Source organism: Lonchura striata, chromosome W (assembly GCF_050655825.1).
Source record: "Lonchura striata isolate lonStrDom1 chromosome W, ASM5065582v1, whole genome shotgun sequence".
NCBI classification, from domain to species: Eukaryota; Metazoa; Chordata; class Aves; order Passeriformes; family Estrildidae; genus Lonchura; species Lonchura striata.
Window position 1 is genome coordinate 1,265,364 of NC_140743.1, and position 22,179 is coordinate 1,287,542.

At 34.8% G+C, this 22,179-nt stretch overlaps 1 protein-coding gene across 3 annotated transcripts in view; it reads left to right on the forward strand.

Annotated features, from left to right (window-relative positions):
* LOC146762970 (nipped-B-like protein) overlaps positions 1–22,179 on the forward strand; it is a 162,772-nt gene that overhangs the window by 123,188 nt on the left and 17,405 nt on the right. For all 3 annotated transcript variants that reach the window (XM_085571239.1, XM_085571240.1, XM_085571241.1), the window contains 18 exons: positions 2,628–2,766; positions 2,976–3,058; positions 4,089–4,221; positions 6,038–6,181; positions 9,616–9,705; positions 9,946–10,160; positions 10,257–10,359; positions 11,119–11,217; positions 11,323–11,469; positions 13,214–13,348; positions 14,724–14,822; positions 16,009–16,062; positions 16,367–16,475; positions 17,045–17,181; positions 18,487–18,627; positions 18,954–19,047; positions 19,158–19,312; positions 19,579–19,669. In XM_085571239.1, coding sequence (XP_085427365.1) covers positions 2,628–2,766; positions 2,976–3,058; positions 4,089–4,221; positions 6,038–6,181; positions 9,616–9,705; positions 9,946–10,160; positions 10,257–10,359; positions 11,119–11,217; positions 11,323–11,469; positions 13,214–13,348; positions 14,724–14,822; positions 16,009–16,062; positions 16,367–16,475; positions 17,045–17,181; positions 18,487–18,627; positions 18,954–19,047; positions 19,158–19,312; positions 19,579–19,669 — 2,168 coding nt within the window. The remainder of the gene's footprint in view (positions 1–2,627; positions 2,767–2,975; positions 3,059–4,088; positions 4,222–6,037; positions 6,182–9,615; positions 9,706–9,945; positions 10,161–10,256; positions 10,360–11,118; positions 11,218–11,322; positions 11,470–13,213; positions 13,349–14,723; positions 14,823–16,008; positions 16,063–16,366; positions 16,476–17,044; positions 17,182–18,486; positions 18,628–18,953; positions 19,048–19,157; positions 19,313–19,578; positions 19,670–22,179) is intronic.

Consider the following 22,179-nt stretch of genomic DNA (forward strand, 5'->3'; position numbering starts at 1 on the left):
AAACAACAACAATGGTAACAACAACAAACAAGAACAGAAAACCCAATAAACTGTCTCTTCCCTGCTCTTCAATTTCCCCTTTGGTGTAGTTATGGTCACAGCCGGCAGGGGCGCTGGTGGCTCCCGGTGGGCAGGGCAGATGTGATGATTTCCCCGCGGCTGCAGGGGGCGCTGTGATGCGAGCTTGGAGACCACACGGGTAATGGCGGCTTGACCAAGATGGGAAGGGATGGGAGAGGAGCTTGCTTTACAAACCCCCAGGAGCAGTCAATCCCAGTGCCCCAGCAGGACTCTCGGAAGTAGCAAGTTGGCACGGCAGGAACAAGCAAAATCCCGGGGTGGTAGATGACATGTATCAGAAACTCCGCAGCTATAGCTGGGAACGCGGGACGTCTTGGCAGGCAGGGGATGCGGGGGCTACAGTATAGCAAAAACCTGGAGCAGTGGTAAAGATACGGCAGGGGGCTGGGCAGCAACAGCCCTGCTCCTGAGCACAGCAGGCTCCTTTGGGGGGGAAAGGGGCTCGGGGGATCCCAGGTTTTCCCCTGAGACACCTGAACAGATGGTGAGGGGTCCTTTGTTTGGTGAAGTAGTGTTAATGAGGTCCCAGTGCAACGGCCACTCTTCCGAGCAGAGCTCCACTCACAGTAGAAGAAAGGCAGCAGGAGACGGAACCCCGCAGTGGTTCCCACAGCAACAGCAGCCTCTCTTCCCCCCCCTCCCCCCTCCCCCCGAATGCCGAGAGCACGAGAGAGCTAGGGGCTGCATCCAAACCCAACCCCTTTTCCCCAGCCCGATTCTCGCGGTATTTCTACCCTTCTCAGAGAAACCTCCATGTAAAGAGTAGCCAGTTCCACCCCTACCCTGATCTGTGGCCACTTCTTTTGTCTCACTTAAGTACACAGTCGTTATTGGCTCCTAGCAACACATATGGGGAAAAGTTCTTTTCTAGAAAGAAACAAAAGAATCCTAAACCCCAACACAAACTAATTGCAATACCTTATCTAAGTATGTAAAGGACTGTAATGTTGTTATGAATTCGAACGATTTTTCTTGGAAAATTCTTTGGTTCTGTTTATATGGATTTTATACAATGTCATTGCTAAAGCTTAATAGGAAAATTCTGGCTGAATTTCTTTGAGGACATGCTCAGAGCACTCTTTCCATGAAATCAATCTAATACTCCTTTGAATGAGTCATTTAGAAACTACTCAGTTCGCTTTAACTGTCTTTTAAGTGCTTCAGCTGGATTTCAGTGCATCTTCTGAATAATAGTGTAGTTTCAGGTTAAATTAGAGAAAGAACCTGACCTGGGATGGATTTTAGTTAAAATTGAGGTTGGACACTGCAAATTATTGGTTTTACTATTGATTATTTGTTTTACTATTGATTTACTATTTATTTAGTTTTACTATTGATTTTGTTCCTTGCTTCCATACATCTTTTCCCTGGAGACAGACAAGTTGTCAATGACATAGGTTGTCTGACCCAAGGTGGATGAACAGGAAATATCCAGGAAAATCAATTCATGGAAACTTTGAAGTTGAATTCAGCAATTCTAATGTTAACATGAGTGCTTATTCCTAGTATTTCTTATTGTTTTGTTTATAGACATCAGATAGATCTAGTAAATAGGAAGGTGTTAGGCATAGGAGCATAAATGGTAGATACCCTCTTTGAATTGGGACCTTTACTATAAGGAAGTTGCTGTCTCAGGGCAGTGACTGCACTGCGCATCTCTGGAGTCCTAGCTCTAACTTGTTGAAGGACATTCCCTGTCTGTGGCTATAGTCATGAAGGGTGCAGCTTACCTAAAATTTTATAGGAAAATATTCTCTCTGTACAAGTAGTTAGAGATAAGTTCATAAAGATAATAATAGCAATCTGTTTTGTGTTTAGTTATTGTTTTGATAATTTAGGGAGAATGATGTCAGAGATTATCACCTTTTCATATTGTTAAAGGCAGCATTAAGTGGTGTTGATGTACATATGGGTAGTAAACACCACATTATTTATCAGGTTAAATCACTTAGAAAGGGAGAAATGTGAGGTAGAATGTATTCATGCTGGTCATACCAACTTAAAAGAGAGTCTTGCATGCTGAAGTTTATTGTCTGTTGCACTACCTAGATTACCATAGGTATCTCTTGTAGAAGTCAGTCCAAGTCATGGTCACTAATTTCTCATTTAAAATTCCTGCACATTTAAGATACATTAAATAATATATAAGTAATAAATTATTATTACAAACTTGGTCTATTTTTTAATGTTCTCTTGGAAATGGATATGGCATTATATAGAATAAGCCTATTGGTAAGTGCTTTTGCATAGATGTGTTTGATTTATTAAATATTTCTGAAGATTTTTCTGCTGCTGAACTTCACAGACACTCTGATGTCCCATCTGTGAGCTGTTTCAGTTCATCTCTTTGGACTGATGCTTACCATTTTAGTTAGACCAAATCTTTCACTGCATAAGAGAGAAGCAAATGACAAGATAAATGTGTATAACAAAGATTCCTAGCTTTGATTATTATTTTAGAAAGATGTTATTTAGGACAAAACATTTCTGTTTTTTTTTTTTTGTTTGTTTGTTTAGTTTTAGTGCTAATGCTGTCTTATTAACAGATTAAACAGCAGTGACACTGATGGAGAGCCTATGTATATTCAGATGGTAACAGCACTAGTTCTGCAGCTTATTCAGTGTGTGGTGCATTTGCCATCAACAGAAAAAGATTCCAATTCAGAGGAGGAATCAAACAAAAAAGTAAGTTTGTTTTTTTAAAGAGCCTTTTTTTTTTTTTTTTTTGCTACAGGAATGACTTTGTAGGCAGAATATTTTATGATGGTGCTTTAGTAATCAAGCTTTTTAATTTTATATCAACTCTATTTATTTGATGAATGAGAAATGCTAGTCTGAAAATTATATTTCTGTGCATGCTAAAATATTAGAAAAATACATCTTGTTATTTTTAGGTGGATCAAGATGTGCTTATGACTAACTCATATGAAACAGCCATGAGAACAGCACAAAACTTCCTTTCTATTTTCCTTAAGAAGTAAGTACTGTTGCATTCTTTAGTGTATTGATGAAACCAGCTCCATATAAAACGTCACACCTTAAGACAAACCAAACCACTGTGCAATCCTAAACAACTACTAATAGTTACTTATAACAATATATTTTATAGATCTCTGAGAGATCTACCTGTCTGGAAAAAAAATTTTGTGGAACAGACAGTCTGCAGAGTTTAAGAACACATTTAAGAATTTGTCTGATAATTTATATAGGATCCTTTTATCATGGATCTTTTATTCATTTGAAACATGGAAGAGAAGGCTGAGTAAATATTTAAGTTATGAAACCAGATTATTTCAGTCATCAAAATGACCAAAATATAAAAACCCTAAAATTACTTTCCTTTAAATAAAGTTAGAAATGTCAATAGTTCATCAGGGAAAAAAAACCCAAACCTGAATAGCCAAAGGATTTGTAAGAAGTCCTGAGGTTTTTATCGTGTTGATTTCTGTTGTTGAGCCAAAACGCTGTTTATGAGATATCTAGCCATTTCTCTGCATATTTCTAGTATAATTAAAGTTAGGGATGCCACATATAGATGAAACACTATTACATATGTTATCTTTTGATTTTTTAACATTCTGATTTTAACCTTTCTGGAACATAATACTGAGATGCCTTATCACTGTGAGTTAAGTCAGACCAGGTTTAAGGACACAACACCTTCTAAATACCCCACTCTCACTTGAGCTTTGGTATTTTACCTACTTTGTTTATCCAAATTAATGCAGACTTTACCTCAAAACAATAAATAAAAAAACTTAGGAACAAAATTCTACTACCCTGGATTAACTGTTTTACTTGCAGTGCAACTTGGAATGATCAATATTTGAACTATTTGTCTGTAAATGGAAAAAAAAAATTCTGCTAATATTTTGGATTTTTTTTTTTTTTTAGAATTGCACAAAACTGATTTTCTGGTTAAAAATAGAATTGGTTCTCTTTGCATCACAAGAAAAGCTTAAATGGCTTTTAAATTCACTTGAAAACATGCATTTTGATTTAAACAGGTGTGGCAGTAAACAAGGGGAAGAAGATTACAGACCACTGTTTGAGAACTTTATTCAAGATCTTCTTTCCACAGTCAATAAACCAGAATGGCCAGCTGCAGAGTTGCTACTTAGCTTATTAGGAAGGCTATTGGTAAGGGATACTTGTTCTTAACTATTATATTAATTTATTTCTTATTACAATGAAACGTGTTTATTTCAGCTCAAACTATTGCAGGAGTGTTTTCTGATTGTTGACACATGCATGCAGCATGTAAGGATATTCTTACATGTATCACTATTACATAATGCATGGAAAATAAAATTTAGGTCAGAAGATCATTGATATGGAACTTAGTAAAGGTCATATGTATACAGTTTCTCATTAATGTCCTCTTCTAATACTCCATGACTTTTTCCACATTAAAAAATGCCATTCTATAGCATCTAATAAGTTTAGATATTCATAGATCCATAGAATATGCTGAGCTGGAAGGGACTCACAAGGATCGTTGAGTCCGACTCCTGGTCCTGCACAGGACACCCCAACAATCCCACCCTGTGCCTGAGAGCATTGTCCAAACACTCCTTGAGCTCTGGCAGCCTTAGGGCTGTGACCACTTCCCTGGGGAGCCTGTTCAGTGCCTGACCACCCTCTGTGTGAAGAACCTTTTCCTGATATCCAACCTAAACCTCCCTGACACAGCTTCAGCCATTCCCTCAGGTCCTGTCACTGGTCACCAGAGATCAGTGTCTTCCCCTCCACTGCCCCTCACAAGGAAGTTGTAGACCACAATGAGGTCTGACCTCAGTCTCCTTTTCTCCAGGCTGAAGAGACCAAATGTCCTCAGCCACTCCTTGTACAGCTTCCCCTCTAAACCCTTCACCATCTTGATTACCCTCCTTTGGATGCTATCCAATAGTTTCATTCATGTTCATTGGGAATAAAGTCAGACTAATACCTGTAATTATTCATAGAATCATAGAATGGTTTGGGTTGGAAGGGACTTTAAAGCTCATCTCATTCAACACCCATGTAGTGGACAAGCAGGGACACCTTTCACTAGACCAGGTTGCTCCAAGCCCTGTCCAACCTGGCCTTGAACACTTCCAGGGGTAGCCACAGCTTCTCTGGGCAACCTGTGCCAGTGCCTCACCATTCTCACAAGAAAAAAATTCTTCTCAGTATCCCATCTAACCCTGCCCTCTGACAGTGGGAAGCCATTCCCCCTTGTCCTATCACTCCATGCCCTTGCAAATAGTCCCTCACCAGCTTTCTTATAGGCCCTCTTCAGGAACTGGAAGGTTCTCTAAGGTTTTATGGACATTCAGGTTCCTCAGGTGGTCATGAGCCTGATCTTCACTTAGAGTGGGAGGGACTTTGCTCTCCCAGTCCCATACTTCTCTGGACTATTCCTTTAGCATAGAACCTGAAAACAATTAAGTAGTTTGGTCTTTTATAAGTTTGGTCTTAAAGTGGTACATTTACTTACAGATTGTGACATTTTACAGAATGTGAATATTTTTGTAGTAATGTTTTTTGAGAGTTGTTCTTCAGTATTAAAATGCAATTAATACAGTACTTTGAGCTTTTTTTTTGGAAAATATGTTATGGTCGTGTTCCTGGTAAAATGTAGCTTTCTTTTTACTTGTGTGAATAATGAGGAAGATGTATTATGGTGCTATGCTATTGCAAAGGATATCTGCTTTACTAGATGTCTGGTTTATTTTGGTTTTTTAAAAATATATATTTTTATAACAGGCGCATTTCTAAAGCAAAAGACTCTATAATAAAGGAAAAAAATATTATTGTAAAGTAAGGACTGTATCTGTGATGTAATAGTAAATTACATAACTTTAAGCAGCATGGAAATTAGGTGGACTTTTTAATAAGGTCAAACTGTCTTGTAAGAAGAATCTCAGTTGCAGAAATAAATAATTTTTATAACAGCTTATTCTGCTTTTCTTAGGTTCACCAGTTCAGTAACAAATCTACAGAAATGGCATTAAGGGTTGCATCGCTTGACTATCTTGGAACTGTAGCTGCAAGGCTCAGGAAAGATGCAGTCACTAGCAAAATGGATCAAGGTTCTATAGCCAGAATACTCAAACAGGTGTGTGAAAGATCCCATGCCAGTTGGATTGAGATGTATTTATTTAAAAGCCTAAACATTTTAAAGATGTGTGAAAAACTGGCATCATGGGGAATGAGTTTTCATTGTTGTTCAGATTTCTGAATCAAATATACTCCATTTATAAGTATCACTTAGTTAATTCATGTCTTTCTCACACCATCTTCCTAGTGATCATTTTAAATGGTTAAAACGGTAAAACAAATTTTCTGGTGACGATGTAGATGAAATAATGGCGTGACAGTTGGATGCTATCTTAAGAGGCCTTAAAATATATGTGTGTGTGTATGCATGTATGTGCATGCATGTATGTGCATTTGCTATTGCAAAATGGTAATTGATCTTATGGCACTCATATAGAGACTTTTGAGAGTTAAATTGTTAGGCCTATAAGGTTAGTTTTTATGTGATGGAACTGGTATTGGTTGTGTGTGTAGAGGGAGTTGTTATTTTTGTGGGTTTTTTTTGTTTTTTTTTTACCGGAATTGCAAATAACTTTCATTGGAGAATACATATTTGCATTTCTGTTAATGCTCCTTATCAAAATATTTCCAAATCTGCAAGATTGGCAGCAATTAACAAAGCAGCATGTGCATTTGGGCTCTCTATAGTACATTAAGAAAATCTTGGGCCTTATGAGTATTTTTAAAAATGTGAACTTTTACATTTCGTGTGAATGCAATACTTTTCTTTCTGAACTACTAATTGTTCTCAGCATGATGAGATCTAAAGTTGAGTAGTCATATCAAATTGGTTTCCCTGAAAAGACTCCAGAACTACTATATGTATTTTATGGTGACTGTTACAGACTTATTTTGAAGGTAAAACTCATGCAATTTACAGGCATTCAGATAAAGAATCAAAATTCATCTACTCCTTCATTGGGCTGATACTTCCCATGACTTTTGTCAATTGGAATATTTTACTATGTATAGTGTCAAATCTTTATGTTCATGGCTTATTATAATTTATACTTCTATGTGTTAAGGGGGTGTAATTCTCCATTTGCAGTGATTTTGACAATTTTACATTAGACTTCATAGGGAAATATTTTAGAAGAATCTTTTTCTTTTTCCTTATCTCCAGGAGTTATATAATAATATTGAAAGATATTCTAAAAAGATACATACCTGAGTGGTGACCTGAATTTTTCTATTTGTTTTGAGTTTTTTACAGGATCAGGCTCAGGCAGAAACTAGGAATCGGCATCCGCAGAAAATAAAATAACTGTGGGCAATTGAGCACTAAAAGCTTTTTTCAGTTACTTAGGAAGCTTAACATAAATGATGGCATTGTGAAAAGTGTATATTATACAGTACAATCACTCAGGGTAGACTGTGTTGTTTATAAGTGATTTGTAACATACGAACAAATAATTACTTGAAAATGTGCACAACACCTAAGCTTCACTTTGTTGCTCAAATGGCAAGAAAATAAGATCCATTGGTAGACATATTCATCTTTAGTCATTAGAAATATCTTAAATTATTCTTTTCATTCAGAAATGAACATATCTCTACAGATTTTTCTTTCCTGCTGAATTGAATACTTAGACTGTTGGATATTTCCTTCTACCCTTGATATCATTACCAGGATAATCCCCAATGATCGATGAGTGCTTATAACTCTGTTGTGGTTTGGACTCATGAATTGTATCATTATATTTAAGAGAAAATCTGTTCTATTCTGACATTTTTAAACAGGTTTTTTTCATAGACATCTGTCATAGATTGTCAAGCTGATTTGAACACTTGTGCATGCTTTTTATCTCTTGATATGCTGATCTTCTGGACTTGTACCTTTTTCCACTTGCTGTTCTTTGCAAGCTATATTGTGTGCTACATTTGTGACAAGATTCTCAATCTATGCTGTTCATACAGAAGGTGATGGTTAGAAGTTATAGGTTTTATTGCTGAAGAAGAAAAATGTTTTGTAGCTGAAGAAGTTTAAGCCAGAAATTATTCTTCTACTTTTATTATCAATATTGAATATGATTTGTTGTGGGTTTCACAGTTTCTTTCTGTTTGTTTTGGGTTTTTTACTTTTTAAAATAGTTAGGCAGCTAAGGTTCATCAAGCAACTTATTCAGCCTTTTTATCCACAGAATTTAACATTGGTTGAAGGCCAGACTTTCAAATCATAATTTGCACGTCATAGGGTGCCAAATATAAATTAATAAACCTACATTAGTATTATGTCTACTGTAGACGTGTTTTGAATTCTCAAACTCATTAATTTGAGGGGAAAAAGACCCCTTTTTTTCTGCTGTAGCATCAGCAATTGCAAGGACCTGCACATTTCAGTATAATACTAAGGAAGAAAGTGTGGTTTATGGTTTTGGGTTTACGCTGTCGTGTAGGTATTGAGAAAGTTAATTTCTGATTCATTAACAAGTTAATTGATACTGATTTGATCTCTAACCCCTATATGAGGAAAAGTGCATTGTCTGATCGTCATATACAAAATCATTGTTCAATTTACATAAGCTAGAATTATTTAAGAGATCAGGATATACATATTTCCTATAAAATAGCCTCTTGTAAAAATATTCTGGTTTTAACATTCATACATTTTAGATATTTACAAATCTGATGCATAGTTCTCAGAATAATATTTCATATGTAATCCTTTTTGTGCATCTTAAAAGTGCTTCACAGGAAAATTAATATCCTATTCTTTAGATAGACTTCATGCACTAAGTGGAATTTTTATAAAATGTTTATTCTTAAGGTTTTTGACCTGATATAAACTTAACTGAGTTTCAGAGAGTATTATTCTTTAGTGCTAGAGTTCAGGGGTGTTTGGGAATAACCTCTGTAAATTCTTTGCTAAATTAATTGAGCATACTTGCTGCACTTTCTCTGTATCAATGCTTTAAACCTGAAAACAGTTATACCAAATATTTTGCAGAGGGATAAGTTATTTTTATATCTTTGACACTTCCCATATGTTTTTACTGTTGTCTCTATTTCGTATTTATGTTCATTTGACTTTTTTGCCTTGTATCCCTTGTTCACCTGTAAAGTCATTGTTTCAGTGTTTAATATTGTTGAGAGAGCTAATGATGCCTTTTATAGGTTAAATCTTTTTTCAGTCTACTATGTGTGATTTCAGCCCTTTGTTTTTTATTGGGAACAGAGGGTCTTCACACAAGATCATAGAATGAACATTAATCAAATCAGTCAGTCTGTTTTAAAACAAGTCTTATTCTGCTGTTAATCTTTTTTTGTCTTTGGAGCTACACTCTAATTTGGTTTAGTCTCTATAAAGTTTAGAAGTAATTGATTTAAAAATTGCTAGTTGTATTGATAATTGCAGAACATTAACTTCAGTGTATTTTATATGTGGACATACAGATTTTCAGATTATAATCACCACTGTGCAATATTCTAAGGCTATCTTTCTATTTCTGATAGGTTTCAGGAGGAGAAGATGAAATTCAACAGCTGCAAAAGGCTTTGCTAGATTATCTAGATGAGAACACAGAAACTGATGCATCATTAGTGGTAAATTTCAGCTTTCTGATGTCAAATTTATATAAAAATAATTTTAGTAACATGCACTGAATAAAACTATTTTTGGTCATGCATATTAGAGATTCAATTAAATTGTCACCCTAATGTATAATGTTGATTGTGTTTTCTGAAATATGATTGATGCATTAAACTCAATCTCATATATCCATGAATTTCACTCTTCTACATCTGTTGTTTTTGTTTTTTGTGTATCCTGCTGTATTTCTCCAGTTTTCTCGGAAGTTTTATATAGCTCAGTGGTTCCGTGATACAACTATGGAGACAGAGAAAGCAATTAAATCTCAGAAGGATGAGGATTCATCTGAAGGAACTCATCATGCAAAAGATGTTGAGACCACGGGGCAGATCATGCATAGAGCAGAAAGTCGCAAAACATTTCTTCGCAGCATCATTAAAACTGCTCCATCTCAGTTCAGTACATTAAAGTACGTTTGAGCACCAGTGCTTTATTAACCATGCATTTGACATTTTTAATCATTTTTGATAAACATGTCCTAATTAAAACTTTGAATTTGTTGCAGGATGAATTCTGATACTGTGGACTATGAAGATGCATGTTTGATTGTTCGCTACTTGGCCTCTATGAGGCCATTTGCCCAGAGCTTTGATATTTATTTGACACAGGTAAATTGTGCTGAAAGTCTTAGTACAGTGAAATGCAGTTGGTTTCTGATTCCAAACACTTTTGTGGTAGTGTGCCATATCTCTTCATTGTTGAGCATGGGTATTTAACAGGCCACAATAACACCATGTGCTTTCTGTATTAATAAGTGCTTATATTTCTTTTTCTTGCATACATTTTATATGCCAAATTGTACATGCATTATTTTATTTGTTAATGGATGTAGATGGCAAAATCAATATCTTAGATGTACACAGTAAAAAAATAATTGCAAAATGTTGAAATCTCTTACAATTTCTGCCAGATGCATGCTCATCTGGTGATATTAACTCATTAAATTGATCTTAATTTGAAAATACAAGCCATCTTAGCTACTTGCTTGCATTGCATGTTACTGTCACTTTGGAAGCTGTTGTTTAACCAGTGTGTTTTCTTTCCTTTTTCTGGGAGAAGAGCACTAACATGTTGTCATGGCAACATGTTTGGACTCCAGTACTGGTTTGGTTTAGCTTAGTTTAGGTTCTGTTACTTATAGTGATCTGTATACACAGCCATTCTTAAAATGATAGTGCCCAAATCCACCTCTTCCATTTGAAAGAACTATGATGAAAGGCACAAGTGAATGGCAAAAGTAAAGTTTAAAATGAAGGGACTTCTTATTTTAGTTACTTCATTTGCATATTATTCTGCTGCATTGTTGCCTGTTAAACAATTTGCTACATTCCCAAAGCAAATGAATCTTTGTTTTTGTTCTCTTCTAGATTCTGCGTGTACTTGGTGAAAATGCAATTGCTGTTCGAACAAAAGCCATGAAGTGTCTGTCTGAGGTTGTTGCTGTAGACCCCAGTATTCTAGCCAGGGTAAAATAATCTGAAATATCCATCACATACATGCATTCTTCTGTCACACTTAAAAGAAATCTTTAATTCTTATTTTGGATTTGTGTTTTATTTGTTCCTTTTTAGCTGGATATGCAACGAGGAGTTCATGGGCGGTTAATGGATAACTCCACTAGTGTAAGAGAAGCAGCTGTGGAGCTTCTTGGACGATTTGTGCTCTGTCGTCCTCAGCTTGCTGAGCAGTATTATGATATGCTGATTGAAAGAATATTGGTACGGTGGCTTATTTATGATGTGTCATTGGAAAATTTATTTTCAACTGAGTTTAGATGTTTAATAATATGGAATGATGATTCCAAGAGTATGTTATATATATGTTATTATTTTAATGGGGAGCATCATGCTTTTAAGACCAACCTTCTAAAATGCATTGCTTGTTTTCAGTGAGGCTTTGTTACACTGTTGTGGTTTCACCCCAGAGAGCAGCCAAGCCCCATGCAACTGCTTGCTCACACCCCCACCATCAGGACTGGGGAGAGAATCAGAAGGGTAAAAGCCAGAAAACTCCTGGGTTGAGAGAATGTCAGTTTAACAAGGAAAGCAAAAGCCATGCACAAAAGCAAAGCAAAACAAGAAATTCCTTGAGCCCTTCCCAAGGGCAGGCAGGTGTTCAGCCACCTCCAGGAGAGCAGGGACCCATCCTGTGCAACAGTGACTTGGGAAGATGAACACCATCACTCCAAATGTCCCCCCCCTTCCTCCTTCTTCCCCCCACTTTACATACTGAACATAATGCCATATGGTCTGGAATATTCCTTGGGTCAGTTGGGGTCACCTGTCCAGGCTGTGTCCCCTCCCAACCTCCCATGCACCCCCAGCTCCCTCCCCAGCGTACAAGGAGCAGAAAAGGCCTTGGCTCTGTGCAAGCTCAGCAATAACAAAAACATCTCTGTATTATCAACTCTGTGTTCAACACAAACCCCAACACAGCCCAATGCCAGCCTCTGGGAAGGAATTAACACTACCCCAGCCAGAACCAGCATATACATCAATAAGTAAATATACATAGAAAGTTGTACTGCAACAGAACCAGAATTATATTCCTTTTTGTTCCTTTATTGAGGCACAGATTAGATTAAATTAGGAATTTTGCCACATCTCTGAAGTGTCAGATATGGGTTATTGAGGGCAGTTCAGTAGTGTGGGTGATGAAAAAACATAGTAATTTAAAGTTGTCATTTGTAATCCAAAAGAAAATGAAAGATAAAACTACTTTGGGTTTTTATGCTATGTTTTATGCTTTAAGAGGCTTTTTATTAGAGTTTTTGTATAAAAAGTGGGTTTTGCCTGGATGATCAGATAAAATACAGTGTTAATTTAAGATAACACTAGCTTTTAGCATTCATGTTAGGTTTTTAGTCAAATACTACTCATTTGCTAGAGTTACATGATAAAATATGTTTGTAATGTGTTTTGGAAATGTTCATATGAGCATGCATAAAGGCGCTCATCCTGGCATTTAGATTAAACATATTTTGAATTAAGTAATAAGAAATTAAGCTACTCATCCTTCTCCTTAGATGAAGTCTAGGAAAATGGAAAATATTTACTGCACATATCATCCATAAGCTTAATCCAAAGGCTTTTGAAGTATTACAGTCCACACTTACAAAGTGTCTTGGGTGTTCATAAACAGCAGCTAAAGCATCAGCGCATCTAGCTTGTAAGATCTTGAATTAAGAAGTGGCATTATGCATTTGCAACATCATGAGTTCCTAATTGGGATGATATAAATGGAGGAAGCATTTCAATGTTTTGAGGACTCAGCCCAAACCTTTACAATTGTTGCAAATAAAGTTATGCTGACCTTTCATATAAATATACTCCAGAATATTTTAGCTGTGTTTTCTGAATGCATTTTTCAGGTCAGATTGTGTGATCTTCAAATACAATTTATATACTACATTAATAATATGTCTGATTTCTTTTCAAGAGCATAATGTTTTTCTCCTCACAGGATACTGGTATCAGTGTCAGAAAAAGAGTCATAAAGATACTTAGGGATATCTGCATTGAACAACCAACATTTCCCAAAATTACTGAGATGTGTGTAAAAATGATTCGGAGAGTCAATGATGAAGAAGGCATTAAGGTAGAATTAAACATATCCCTCAGGATTTAAATTATCATAATTGGTTTCTATATTTTGATGCAAAAACAGTCAAAAGAGTATTTCATTACTCCTTTGTAATTTTTATTATTTTTATTTATTTTTAATTTTTAAGAGCAAATAGCTTTCTACATTTTTTTCCTGACTTGGTTTTCTTCTATTTTCTTCAAGTTCTTGCTGACACTCAAAGGATTTTTAAAAGTTATCTAGAGTTTTGGGGTTTTTTCTCTTTGCAAGTATTGTCTCTGATACTTCTCTTTTCTAAGAAGTAAAATTAGTATATAAAATTCCTTTCTGAAAACAAAATAAACTTTAAGTCAAAATTAAGTACTTGATGTTATTATATGCCAGATTTATAAGTTCTGCATATAAAAATATAAAGTATTAATCTGTGAAATTTTTGCATTAATTCTAAAAGTTTAATGAATCAGTTATTCCCTCTAAAATGTTACTTATGTCATCATCTTCTTATCTTTGTGTGACATGTATGCAGAAGGGTAAAAACCTAAGATTATGTGTTGAATCATAAACCTGACACTGATGTTTTTTGTTTGATTTGGCAAAAATAATTTAAATTTTAAATTTAAAAATTGTTGGGTAATTAAGAATACACCTGTAATAATTCTGTATCACACTTTCAGTGGGATTTGAAGTCTGGAACTTTAAAGCTACAACATATAATTTTACCAAGTGACTTTCAGGGCAGACTGTTAATCACAAAGTAGATGAACAGCTGGATCTAAGATGCTGCTAGGAAAGGAGGATGACTTTCCAACAACCTCATAAAGATGAGGCAGTAGCTGCAATGTGTTTTTTAAGTCTCCTTGGATGAGGAATGCTTCCTACAAGCATATGCTTTATAAGTAATTTGAGAATATTCCACTCATTCTATTCCATCTTTTCCTCTATACAAAAACTTCCTATGTTTGGGTAGAGAGACTTGACTTCTCTCTCTTCTTTGCCTTGTCACAGCTCTTCTAAAAATACCAAAGTAATCTAAAATTGCTGCTAATTTTGCTGTAGAAATTGTAGTCTTGTGTTCAGTTGTCAGTTTCTCAGGGGTACTATACTTTCCTGAGGAATGCAGATTAGTGCAGGAAAATGGTAACTCTACTTCTTGTAGCATCACTTTCCCAGTGATCATTTTAGTGAAGCTTGCTTAGAGACCAGTGTAACTGCTGTAATAGTAATCTGGGTCTATCTCAGATAACATTCTCTACAACAGTATCACATAGGTTGAATAATTCCTTATGGAAGTGCACATATTGTAAAAAAATGTATTGTATGGATGTATTAGTAATAATACCTATGGGCCAAGATAAAATTATTTCTTTCTGCTAATTTTTTTTTCATTCAGAAATTAGTAAATGAGACATTCCAGAAACTCTGGTTCACTCCAACTCTACATCATGACAAAGAAGCAATGACTAGGAAAATACTAAACATCACTGATGTGGTATGTTAAACAGATTTTAATTAAGTTGCATGTAAAATTTCATTATGTTTTTATTATCTTTGGAATATTGTATGTAGTATTTTAGAAATATACAAGTAATTTAATTATCAGATTATTTTTTATATGTCTCCTGACATTGAATACATGCTAGAATTATTAATCTGATGGAACAGGCTATAAGAAACTTTAAATGCTCACTAATCTGCTGGTGGTGATAACTGAGACCACATTATATTCAGGTTGTGGAAAATACTTGTTCAGTTAAAACACCACAAGTTTCCGTTATAGTTAACATTTTCCAGGAGATGCTAGTAGCAGCATATAATTAAGCCTAACTAAGAAGTTGTCTCTTAAAAGAAAAATTTCCACAATTGATAACATTTATTTTGAAAAGTTATCAAGCTGTTTCAACAAATGCAAGGTCATGTTCTCACCCAAGGTAAACTAGTATCTGCATAATGTTATCTACTTTTTAGGAGCAGCAAATTAAATTGTATGTCTCAAAAATTGTTTCAAATAAAATGCTTTTACATTTGTAGTGAAAATGTATTGGTAAAGCCACTGTACTGAAAAGGTATTTTAATATCAATTATACCAAGATGTAAATATCCAATAAAAATACTCTCCTCATGACTTAAAAATATAAGTTAAAACTGCCTTTTAATATTTTTACTAAATTGTAGTGTATTGTGCATTTTTCCAGAATGACCAGTCAATTTATTTGACTTTGGTTTAATTCTCCGTTCTCCTGCCAATTCTTTTTTGGAGCATCTCTGAGCTGTTCCTGACACATGATACCAGTGAAGGCTTAGTTTGTTTATATAAAAATATGTACATGCATATATATATATACATGTTCATTTTTAATATGTCAGACTTGTATTTGTTCTTTAATCTGTACAAATTGTTGTTCTACGAACCCAAAATGTGGTTGTCATTAGAGGCAGCAATCTCCAATAAAATGTGTAGGCCTTGTGTTGAATGGGGTGCAAATTCTGAGATCACTTAAATGGTGAGAACTCTTTTTCAAATGCAGGAAAAAGTTTCTGGTCTCCAAAGATATCATACCAAATATTTATGAAAATATATCTGTGCATGTTTACTGATCTTTTAAGATGGCATCTGTATTGAAGTAATTTTTCTTCAGATGCCTTTTTAACCAGTTTATTCTCAAAACTACTTTTAGGTTGCAGCTTGTAGAGATACAGGCTATGATTGGTTTGAACAGCTTCTTCAAAATGTAAGTAATGAATTTTGAATGTATGGCACAATCATTGTAAGAATTTTAAAATTTCTTTTGGTACTGAAACATATTGAAGGGAGACTGTAAGACCAGTCCTTTACAGTAAACAAATTCAATCCATGCCCTTTAAAAATCTGACCTTTCTTTAATTCTCCATTGGTGTAACTTTTATGGAGAAGTTAAATGTTTTTGTAGTGCAAAATCCTTGTGTATCTGTAGTACTTTTAATAAAACCAGTACATATCCAATGTAAACGAATGCACCCTGAATACTAAATAATTTTCTGTTTCATCTGCTATAGCTGTTGAAGTCAGAAGAGGATGCCTCATATAAACCTGTGAAGAAAGCCTGTACTCAACTTGTTGACAATTTGGTTGAGCACATTCTTAAATATGAGGAATCCTTGTCAGGTAATAGTGTTTACAACCCAGTAGCTTCTTTGAATTTTATGATACTGTAACAGTGGTGGTTCAAAGGTTCAAATGACTATTGTGTAAAGACACTGTTACAGAATTCCTATTACAAAACTGATGGTAATGAATTATTGTGTTTATTTTGATTGTGAACCTTTGAGCACTGTGTAATAATAAAGCTTCCCTAATTTTCTCTAGCTAATCACAATAACAGAGCTAATTTTAAAATAACTTGTTCAAACTTTTAGATCACTAAAAAGAAAACAAATGTGTCAAGCTTTATTTGTATTATTACATTCTGCAGTTGTAATAGGAATCATTGCCTAGGCCAGTGTTCTGTGTACAGTAATTAGGTTAAAAACTAGTGATATTTTTGAAACATCTTTGCTTATTTTACATATGTTGTGATCACATACAAATGTTAGCACATTATGTTCTCATCTCTAATCTAATAAGAATATTCTGTATTGATCTTGAAAGATATGTTGGGACATTCATATGATGTTTTTGCTATATGTTTTTCATTGCTCAAACATTACTTTGTGTATTCTCTAATTTTTTTGCAGATTCTGACAACAAAGGTGTAAATTCTGGTCGCTTGGTTGCTTGCATAACCACTTTGTTCTTATTCAGCAAAATCAGGCCTCAGCTAATGGTCAAACATGCCATGACCATGCAGCCATACCTGACCACTAAATGTAGTGTAAGTAGAGAAAATTAGAAAATCAGTCTTTTCTTTCTCCCAGATAATTAAGCATGGAAATTAATGGCTGTCTTGTATGCTTGATGAAATTGAAGGTAGGGAAAGAGAAATAAAAATTATGTTTCTATGATTCATGATCATATCTTCTAAAGATTATAGGTCCTTTGATGATCTCTATAGCTTCCAAGATGCTGTTCCTCACCCTCTGCCTTCACATTTTACACTTAAATGAAACTGAAACCTGTGCTTCTTTCTCTTAAAGACTAAAACAGTTTTCCACCTGTTATAAAATAAGTTCTTAAAATTGTTTTATTTTATAGTCACAGTTTTAAAAGTAGTTAAGATTTAATAAATTAATCTTAAGACTAAAGGTATGGTTCCATAAGATAGAGTGATCTAATATGTAGCATAAATATTAAAAGAAAAATGTCCTGCTCTATCCTCTTCAGCAGTTCACCTCTCTCTACCCTAACCCTGGTGTTTTTGTATTTCTCTGTAAGACAATTTAGCTCACAGAAATGATAGAGAGCTACAGTGCTGAATCCCCCCAGTCCAGGAAATTGGCCACCTCCTTTGAAACACTGCATTGCTTTCTTCTATTTTGATTAGCACAGTTGACTCAGTGAAAGTTGTGATGAACCCCTCATCTGGCAGGAGCAGAGCAGTATCATGAAGCCATGGCTCAAGAAAGAGCTTGACTGAGTGGGGCGCAGTAATCCATTATATTAGGTCAGCTGCCCAGGGAAGAGCAGACCTGAGAATGCTTGTTATCAGCTTAGCTTGCAGGTACAGACTAGAGTTTTACAATTTCAGCCCTAGAGCATTCTCTAGGCATATCTACAACAGACGTAGAGCTGCTTCTGATCAAATAGTATAGGAAAAGGTTATCTGATTATTTATTTGCTGCCAATACGTGTTGCCAGGTGTTGTGCATGCTCTACTGTGCATGTGTCAAGAAGAGTTCCTAAATCTGTTTTAGGACTCAAAAAAATTTTCATGACCAAAAGTTTTTAGGTCTGTCACAGCCTTGATGTGAATTCTGCTTCTACCGATTTTTTTTTTACAAAAGTTCTATAGAAAACAAGAACTTGCTTTCAAAATAGTATGTAACTTAAAAGCAGATGTAAACTATATATTATTTTAAATCTTTACCAAATAACTTGCATAAGATACATAATTGTATCATACTATTATGTAATTGTATTATATTAATATGTATTATATATGTATTGCATAATACATATTAATAATAGTTAGAGGTAACAGAGCCAGAAATGTTAAATGCTATAAATGCTGTTGTTTCAGACCCAGAATGATTTCATGGTGATCTGCAATGTTGCAAAAATCTTAGAACTTGTAGTGCCACTAATGGAACACCCAAGTGAGACATTTCTTGCCACTATTGAGGAAGACCTCATGAAACTCATCATCAAATATGGCATGACAGTAAGATTTTAATTGCTACTATTCAGTTAATTCCATTTCACAATGTGAAATACATAATTTTGGTTTAAAGAAAGTCTGTCTTCATTATGAAGATAACTTTTGAGCCATGAAAAATCAATGTTCTTGGTTTACTTGTGTTTGTATGTGTTGTTGCTATATTTTAACAATTATAAGATTGGACATGTTTTCAGAGCAGTCTAGGAGAATGACATTACATCTGTTAGATAGTTGCTTTTAGTTCTACATACCTTTTCCCTGCATAACATCACAAAAGTCTCAGGTTTAAATTCTAAATATATAATTCATTTGTTCTTTCTTGCACCTAGGTTGTTCAGCATTGTGTGAGCTGTCTTGGGGCTGTTGTGAACAAGGTCACTCAGAACTATAAATTTGTGTGGGCCTGTTTTAATAGATACTATGGTAAGTAAAATCACAACATGTAAATGTCACTTTTCAGTTTCGACTACAAGTCTTATTTTAGGGGCACACAATGATTAAATACTGCAATCAAAACTTTTATCTTATTGTAGGTGCACTTTCAAAATTAAAAAGTCAACACCAAGAAGATCCCAACAGTACAATACTTACTGCCAATAAACCAGCACTCCTTAGATCACTTTTCACTGTTGGAGCACTGTGTCGACATTTTGATTTTGATCAGGAAGATTTTAAGGGCAACAGTAAGGTAAAATAACTTGTATTTATTCACCACGTCTTGTGTATATTGAATGTTCCACTTCAATTTGAGAACACAGTATTCCTAGGCCCTCAAAGCTATGCATTTCTTCATAATACATATGATATCATTTTTTTGGGTTGTAAATACATGGTTTTGCAAAGACAACGCAGTAAGATTATGTTTCTCCATTTTGATATATATGCTTTTTATAAGAGATTAAAAATATCTGCTTCATCTTCAAATAGCTATTATTTGTGTTTTAATTTCCTCAGGTTAACATTAAAGATAAAGTACTGGAACTGCTGATGTATTTTACAAAGCATTCAGATGAAGAAGTACAGACAAAAGCCATTATTGGCCTTGGTAAGAAATATTAATAGTTTTTATTATTCTGCTGTAGTAGAAATCCATGCATTTATTTGTGTAGTGGCAGGGAAGTTTGTTTAAAATCAAAGTTCACCACGTTTTATTTGAGACCTGGCTATAAAAATGTAGTCAAAGGGATACTTTGAAGTTGCATACTTCTGCAGCAGAGTGGATGCTTTTGACAGTGAAAAAAGCCATGAAATCTCAGGAAAATGGGAAACTGGACAGGACAAACGCAGGTCTGAACCAATGTGGTTAATCAAACGTTCTCCGTTTATTCGAAATAAGAGATGGTAGTTTATATAAGCTTCTATATAGTTTACAGAAACAAAGGCACTCTGGCAAGCTAACATTGTTTACCTTTTCCTTAAGGTGGTCAAACTTTTCACACTGCAGCTCTACTCTAATTCATGCTCAGATAGCTGATTACTTTGTAGTTACCTTAACATAATTTCTGACTGTGCCACAACTGAATTCTCACTGCATCAAAGGCTTTGAGGCCCCATCAAGGCTGCTTATCAGGCCTAGTCTGACTGGGTAGCTCAAACCTCATTCCAAACATAAATCATGACCTCTGTCTCTCAGAAATTCTGTAACAATTCCCTCTTTTTTCTTTTTTGAGCTACCCAGGCTGACTTGAAGGCGCGGTGCACTATCTTTTGCATACACTATAATAAACACAGTATAGAAACTAAATTAATCATAGTAATAAGAAAAAATACAATAGCAAAATGAACTAAATATTTAACTCAATTAGTAAAACCTAAAGAACTTTTCCAATTAGCAAACAGAGGGTCTACAGCAACAAATTCCTTCATGTTGTCTTTCAGTTGTGATAACTATTTGTGAATTCATTGAAAGTGGTCAGCCAAATTCATGCAGCACATGCCTTCAAATTTTTAGCACCCATGTCCTTGTGCTAGAAGAAGGAAATCAATGGCAGCTCTGTTTTGAAGAACTGCATGACAGGTACTACCTATATCTGTGGCAAGCTCACTTAACATTTTAGATGTGATATTAATTTGTTTTCCTGTCCAGCAGGCTAGAGTTTTTTAATTGTGTGAGAGCTTGCACTGAAGCAACTCATGGGGTGAAAAATGAGGTTAGTATTACAGAAGTGTGCCCCACTACATATTTCTCATGTTCTTGATTGCCCTGTTTAACATGAAAGGAACAAACTTAATTCTAAATACAAACTACATTTATGATAAACTTAATATTATGCTTATAATTATCTAATTGATTGTCCTTCTTTTTCTTTTGCCATTGAAAAACAATGGTGAAATGGACAGAAAAATCACAGGCATTACTAAAACCCATTAAAACTTAGTAATTAAATTCTATAACATCATTAAAAACACACTTAGGAAAAAAAAAAACCCAAAGTCCACGATCTTCTGTGGGTGAAACACAAATCTTTGCACAATCCACTTTTGCTGTGCATCCTCTGATCCACTTCTGGAGAGATCAGTGCTCTGTTGCAATTAATAAGTTCCACATTCTTCACTGAAATCCATCCAGATTCTGCACCTGCTAAAACACAAACAAACCCAACACCCCCAGAGGGACTGGAGGGTCCTCTCTCAATTCTGCTCCCTAAAATTTGCATGAAGAAATGGAAATATCAACATCTTTGTTATAAACATGAAAAAACATTAAGAACAAAACAAAGCATATAGTAAAGAAACTAACAACAAATAAAAATCAATCAGATAATACACAATTAATATTACATATAAAATCACAGTTACCAAGTGCTACACTATCAAATTGTCTTCCCAGAGTCTGCAGCAGCTGACAAACCTTAAAACAACAGAGACTTGGATAAAACATGTCTGGATCATGTCTCTCCAAAACTCCCTTTGAGGCTCAGCTGCCCTACATGGTCAAATTGTCAAGCCAAAAGGACTTGAATAATTTTTGAAGCAGAAAACACCTGGGTCAATCACACCATCCACGTAGAGCCAGAACTTGGCCAGAGCTCAAACTCTAATTGGAGGATATATTTTAACACATTATAAAATGAAAGTCCTAGAAATAACACTTATAAGTAAAAAACTTTATTATTAAAATTTTATCAAACTATCAAATAATTGAACCTGTCCAAAATTCCCTTCAAGACAAAAATTCTCTAAATACAACAAACCCTTTCTTCAGAGATCTGAAAATTTGAAGTCTGAAATCTTGAACCAAAATTTGGACAATGAATTTTTAAAAGAAGATGAATTGCAGCTGCATGAAAGATTAGACAAAGAAATCACATGAGTAGTTAAAAAATCAAAAACACAGGATCCTGAAAAAACACATCTTGTAATCAATCACCTAAAGAGACAATAAAACATATGAAAACTGACTGTAAATACTATAACAACACCTCAATACCTTAATACCTTAATAATAATTCTTATCTCAAAAATCAGACAAGTCACATTATATGATCAGCCTATCAACAAGAAATGTTTAAAATAGTTTAAGACAATCCTTTCAAAGCATTCATATAACATTAG